General features: G+C 37.3%; 1 protein-coding gene across 2 annotated transcripts; it reads right to left on the bottom strand.

Moving 5' to 3' along the window:
* Nucleotides 769–6547, bottom strand: LOC109718514. Of its 2 annotated transcripts, none has more exons than XM_020244772.1 (7): nucleotides 6329–6547; nucleotides 4526–5247; nucleotides 2962–4430; nucleotides 2798–2876; nucleotides 2351–2703; nucleotides 1450–1548; nucleotides 769–1352 (listed from the first exon to the last, which is right to left on the bottom strand). In XM_020244772.1, exons 2-7 carry the CDS (start codon nucleotides 5139–5141, stop codon nucleotides 1188–1190), a joined length of 2781 nt encoding a protein of 926 aa, XP_020100361.1. In that variant the 5' UTR covers nucleotides 5142–5247; nucleotides 6329–6547; the 3' UTR covers nucleotides 769–1187. The 2 variants fall into 2 exon arrangements, with proteins under 2 accessions (XP_020100361.1, XP_020100364.1); XM_020244775.1 differs by having other exon boundaries at nucleotides 2962–4427.

Here is a 6752-nt window from a genome sequence, read left to right as displayed (position 1 = left end):
AAAAAAAAGAAAAAAAAAAGGTGATGCACACATGATCGTCAACTTCCATGGCTGGATGTAACTTTGTGACAAATATTCATTTTGTATGTTATTGACTTATATTTTAGCCTCTAGTAGTGTCACGTTCCTGAACATAATTTTTGTGCATCGTTTGGATCACATCATCACTGTGGAGTGAAACAGTGAAACTTAGTTCAGTTTCACTTGTTTACTTATCTAATTTTTAATACTTTTATATATCCTTTTTAGGTTGAAAACATAATAAACTTATCTATTGTTAACACCATAGGTAATAGAGCAAGTCCTAAATCTCTTTTGTTCTAAGAAGTTTAAATTTAAATCTTATGTTTGCCATTTAATGACATAAATTCTAGTTTTTCTCTCCTATTAATTGGTGTAGTAGGATTTGCTTGATCTCCAGAAATAATAAGACTAATTTTGAGCCGCCGCCAGTTTGTTTTGTTGTTTTTTCGGAGAGCATTTGATTTTGAAACCAAACTAAAAACTGATAAACAGAGTTTATGTATTATGATTACAAGAGATTTTTTAAGGAGTAAGTCTATCAAATCTTTTTTGTTCCAGTAGACTTGCAATTCACTGGAACCTGGGTATCACCTGGGCCACAAGCCATACATAGACTTTATAAATATGAGGATAGCAGCATGAATTATTAATCCTATAGCTCAATCTTAGCCAGGATTAATCTTAGCCAATAGATCCAGATTTTGCGTTCAGATCAATTTTGTCTTTCAATTGACTCCAAAATAATTTGTCAAACAACAAATACAGGATACCATCCATCAATTATGATCAGAAGAGATAAGTTCTCTCTTCCTTGCATGTTTTCTTACAATCAGTAGCCTTCCCTAAAGACAAGTTAGAAAGATTTTCCTTACCAAACAACTCTCTATAGCTAATTTAGTAACTTATGTCACACTTACAACGAGCCTGATCCGACAGAATCCTAAACTTTCTCTTCTGGCAATAGTTTAACAACAACTGAATGGCAGTACTCTAGCATTATTGCCGAGGCACATTGAGATGAGACTTTGTACAAGTGGAGTCGTCCCAGCAATCTCACGATCTCTGCGTAAGGAGCTTGCCTCGGAATTGTGCAGATTATTTAGCTTTCTTCTATGAGGATCATAGACATAGAAGGATGCTAAAAATAGTTTTGCATCTTTGTTTTAAGACCCAACTTTCTCGGTTTCAGGTCCGTCAAGAGAACTTGCCTGTTGATTGAAAACCTTAACATGGCAGAGCATGCCGCCTGCTTCATCTGCAAAAGTTATCTTCCTCCGGCCCTTGTGAACACCATTAACAGGAGAAGCTGCGTTGTTCCCTGCTGATCTCTGCCCATTGACCAACATGATTTAGATTAGATCACGAAGAAGCATGGGCATGAGTTGTTCAGAATTATAGAGCTTCAGAGAGAGATAGCAAGCAAACCAATATTTTGCAGAAACGGTTGCAATCTTTCATCATTATATTTAGCCACCTCCTTGTTGTCCTCTCAAGCTCTGTTGCATTCTCTGTGGTTGCTTTGATCTGTGTTGAATAAGTTAGAAAAGAATAATCTCCGTAAGATTCACGAGTTTAAATAATATGTTATCCACCTTGAAATTTATGACTAGCAAACACTAACAGTGCATTTTACTTCACTAAGGCAGATATAGAAACTAGCAACAAAGCATATAGAATGCGAAATATAAGCTGCATGGAGGTTGGGAAACCTGGCTAGGACTAAAACGAAAATAGAGAAGAATCTAAAGTCTCTTTAGTTTTCAATAGAAACACTAAGATATAATTTATACTTAAAAATGGTAAATAACATAAATCAAAGTAAAATTATCAGTTATAACATGTGTTAAAGGCATCCAATGTTAAGTAGCATCTCAGTTCCAATAATTATGGCATAGAGGTGAAGCAAGCAAAATATTACTAAATTCAGCATCTAAGATGCACTTATATGATCAGCACAAAAGGAATAAATGTTGTAAGTATCAAAAACATTCCCTTACAAACAACATAAAAAATATGGTTATGGTTATACGAGGAACTAAGATAGAACTGCAATACTTGATTATTGAGGAGCTATATCGCTATGTCAAGCTCAAAATTTAGATGATGTGCAGTGAATTTAATGGAGGGATGTTGCTAAAGCATGTTAATTCATTATGAAAAGCCTCAAAGCTAACTTTACATGCACGTTGGTTCATTATTAAAGCATTCCTGCACAGGGAATCACCATGTGCCTGAACAGTCAATATAAAATAAAATAAAATAAAATAAATTCCAGATTATTCAAACTATAATATAAACAGCTAGCAAATGGAGATAGTGTGTTTACCTCATCAACAGTGTATTTTGAAAGCAAAGAATGTGCCTCTGAAGACACCGTTTCCTCCACTATGCTTTTCATGGACTTCAAACCCTTTAGAAGTTTCACTGCAACATTTTCTATGCCGCGCATCTGCGACTGTGAGAATTCAATGGCCTTCTCTATGTCTACGTCAGGCGATGTACTCTTCATGCAAGAAGAAGCTGTCGTGCGAGAAGTTTCTCTTGATTTGAGAATCCCTTTGGGTACTGGTGAAAGAGAACAATCCCTACTGTTTTTTGGCTTCTTAGGGGTGCTATCAGTTTGTAGCGAGGATTGAGGTTCCCCACTTCCAGACAGTAACAAAAGCCTCTTCCTACTCCCTGGAAATTTGTATTAAGCCACAAGTAAGCATAATGAATCAAGTAAAAAAAAAAAAAAAAGGTAACAAAATATAGACGATGCTGAAGTACTTACTGGGCATTTCATTCCCATCGCATAGATAAATACCAGTTATAGCCCGACAAAGCTTTTCCTGAGAAGTTGGAGAAATAGTCTGCAAAAATGCCATAACTAATATGATTAAACATAAGTGGTAATTATGATTGCTAAGGTGGAAAAATACATGAGGCAATCCATACCATTCTATTGGATAATAACTTTTTCGGAGGATGTTCTTCTGGCAATATTTGATTATTTCTTATATCTTGTTTCATGTGACTGACTTCATCTTCCGCTTCCAGATAAATTGTAGCTGAAGCTGGCTGTTCAACAGTGATTTGCCACTTTTCCTCTGCTTCAGAATGTGAAAGCTCTTCCACGTCAGTGTTTTCCATGTTAGCACATGGCGGTAAAATCTGAGCAGACTTGACTTCAAGAGCTTCTGTAGATCCCTTATCATCATCATCATCCATTTCATACATATCACCAGCATAATAAGTTGTTTTAGCTGTTTGGTTATTCATACTTTGCCACACATTTGAAGATAAGGCAGTGTCAGTTTTAGGCGAGCTTACATTAAATGTTGGTGAGTCTTCCACAGTATTAAAGCATTCAGATAACTGAGGCATGGATGTACGCCAGGTCCCTTCTGCAGCACCATCTGCTCCATGAGATGACGTGGTTTCACTAGTCTCTATCTCTGAATAGTTATTAATGGCATCATACACTATGCTTTCAAGACGCCCATCCTGTGCACCAAATTTAAAAGTGTCGACGAGACTACGTGCTTCATTATAAAGAAAAACAGGATCAATGGTCACATCCTTTGTTTCAGTTTCTATTGGCAACTCCTGCAAAGGTAATCCATCATCTTTAGAATTTTCACTTGCTGTAATGGTAATACAAGTATCATCACCACTGTTTTCCCGATTGCTGCCAGTGAGGCATATAAACGATGGATCCAATTGATTTACGGTGCTTTTGTGCATGCTTCCCTCAAGTGCAATGCCTTTGATCGCCAGGTCATGTTCAATATTTAAAGCTCCACCCAGGAGCTCTTGAGCACCTTCAGAAGCACAGCAGTACTCGCTGTTTTCCACATAATCAGCAGAAGATTTGTTTAAAGAACAAGTAGGATAATCACTATCACTAGAGGTTATATCTTCATTACTTGCTGAATTTCCATTATTAATCTCAATCAGATCAGAAGAGAGGTTCAATGTGCAATTGTGTTTTGCACTGGAATCATTTGAAGTAGAAACAACACTATTTGCATTACCATACATCATACTAGCACTATCATTTTCAATGGTACAAACTAAATCAGGACTGCTAGGAGAAATGTAAGCTGGTTCAGCTGGATGGAGACACAAATCAAGGAGATTGTTAGTGAAACGAGCTGATTCTGTACAATCTGAATCGACTGATTCTACCTTTTGAAATAGCTCACTCGATGAACTGTCAAGAGGGCTGATGTCTGAAAGAGAATTGGCATCTACATCTAAGTCAATTGATGAACAGATCTCCGAGGCCTCACTTTTGACATGATAAACTAAATCAGGGCTGGAGTGCGGATCCCTCCTTAGATCATGTTCTGATGACAGGAAAGAATCATCTTTTTTGATCAAAACTATCGTTCTGCTCACTCTAATATTTTCTTTATCATCTGCTGGAAAAGAGAAATCATCATTAGTCAAATTGATTGCAACTCAATCAGGCAATCCAAAACATCGCTAGCATTAGAAAATATAATAAGTCACTTACCTGCTGCACTCTTTGTATATTGTAGGTCTGAAGTACTGTATTTTGCATTGGGAGAAATAGAACACTGCGAAGATATTTGCTCACTCTTTCTCATCGTATATCTTTTGGAAGGAGATACTTTAGATCGCTTCAACTTTAAGATGATAAGGGGCTCCTCAAGATCGACTTCCTCTTCTTTTGGCTTAAGATTAGTAGGATCCTTCTTTTGAGATTCATCATTAGTAGGATCCTTCTTTTGAGATTCATCAAGATGGAGGATGCCGCAAACATCACCTTCTTTGGAAGGAGAAGATTCTAGGACTTTGCGCTTTTTAGCTTTACATCTGGCTCGTAGATCCTTTAATGATATGTCCTGAGGATTTTGTTCATCAATGTCATAGTTGCTTTCTTTCTTGCAAGAATTCTTGTCACTTCTGCTGTTAGCGGCAACAGTTACACAATCGTTTAGTATGGAAGAAGAGGTGCTTTCTTCAGGATCTGTCACCTCAACTTTGATACGACTATGAGAAGTTATTTCACCACTAGGGCCCTCTGATATGCCATTAATTCCCATAAGCCTTAACGAGCGTCTTCTTGGGAGATTCACATAATGATCCTTCAATGGCGAGCGACCCATTAGAAGTTGAAAGACTGTTGTTTTGCTTATCACGTTGTTGCAGGAAGCAATATTGTTCCTTCAGGTTTCCTACACCTCAAACAGCCATTGACTTTGAAATGTAATCCTGAAAGCATGAAGATAGATGGACAGACTAGTTAACACTGATGCTGATAAATTAATATGCATGTACAACAAGGGCAAAATTTATCCAAAACAATAGTGTTATGACTTAAGTGAAGGGTGAGAAAAATAATTCAAGGGCATAATACACTCCCAAGTAGCTGGTATGATCAAATGTGGCCAATAAATGAGTTAATGAGTCAACATGCCTAACATACTTTGATCAAAAACTGCCACGAATCATATAGGTATACTAGAGCTCAATTCAATAATCATCCTTCCAACTTCAATTTTTCTATTTTAAATATCCTACTTAAGTCACAAAACAAAGTTTAAAGCGAGTATCTGCAACCACTCTATCTATTCTACATATATGTGTTGCTTTTTCTGCGAATTGCAATGTTTACACCAAAGTATTGACTTTCAAGCTGGCTGAAATTGGCTGCTATTGGTGAAAACCTTGAATGTAGTATTCTACATTCCTTTTCCTTCCTTAGTAAACTTATGACAAAATCTACTCTACATGTAGAATCTGATAGTTTTTTTTTCCTTTTTTTTCTGGAAAACGAAAGTGAATTTGAAAGCACCAGTGCACAACTATTGTTATCTAGTGGCACTATGGAATATCAAAGGGATGAGAATATAGACTTCTTGCAAAGAGAGAATACGGGCATATTTCATCATTTTCACAAGTTACCCAATACTATTATACCAATATCTAACCCAAGAAGTGATAGAATACATTGCCATTCATGGAAGTGGCTTTATCAAAAAGTTGCAACCTTTACAAGCCCCCTGGAAATTTATAGTAGTATCATCTTCTAAATCAAACCCATTTCCTCAAGTTCATAAGTAATTGAACGACCCTAGGAGAAGATTCATGAAATCCAAAGAAAATGGAAACTAGTGCGAGAGAAGTACACGTTGCAAGAGAAATCCTAACCAAATCGGATCTAAAATTCCCGAATTAGAGCCAAAGCACCAAATAGTCGAGAAAATATGAAAACATACTGAATGAAAGTAAAATTAAAAAAAAAAATCAGGAGACTTGGGGAATAAACCCTAAAAGTGGTACCGGAACAAACCATAGCATGATCGGAACTCAGATCCGGTAGGGTTGGAGCACGGATCCGGAACGGAAACGCCGATACTACGAGAATCGGAGAAAATTGCCCTAATTTGCGGAGATTGGGCGATCGATCGAATAAAAGGAGATGAGAATCGATTCACCTGCTCAAAAATTGGCCCCTGTGGAAGTGATTCGCATAGCGGGAGGCTCCAAGGAGGGGGATTTGGTTGGGGCTTGGGAGGAGAAACCCTAGAACGAGAGAGAGAGAGAAAGAGAGAGAGAGAATAGTTAAAAAAGAAAAAGGAGGGAAAAAAACTTCGCGCCAACCCTTTGGCGGGAAATGGGAATGTGTACTTGACGTATATATGTTCGGCGAACCCATAAATGTACCCCGAGTTCTCCCAAGGAAACTTTAGGGGTAGAAAGGTAAATTTTCCAAA

The sequence above is a fragment of the Ananas comosus genome, linkage group 1 (genome assembly GCF_001540865.1).
Source record: "Ananas comosus cultivar F153 linkage group 1, ASM154086v1, whole genome shotgun sequence".
NCBI lineage: Eukaryota > Viridiplantae > Streptophyta > Magnoliopsida > Poales > Bromeliaceae > Ananas > Ananas comosus.
Note: the sequence above shows the minus strand (reverse complement) of the source record. Positions and strands in the feature narration are given on the sequence as shown.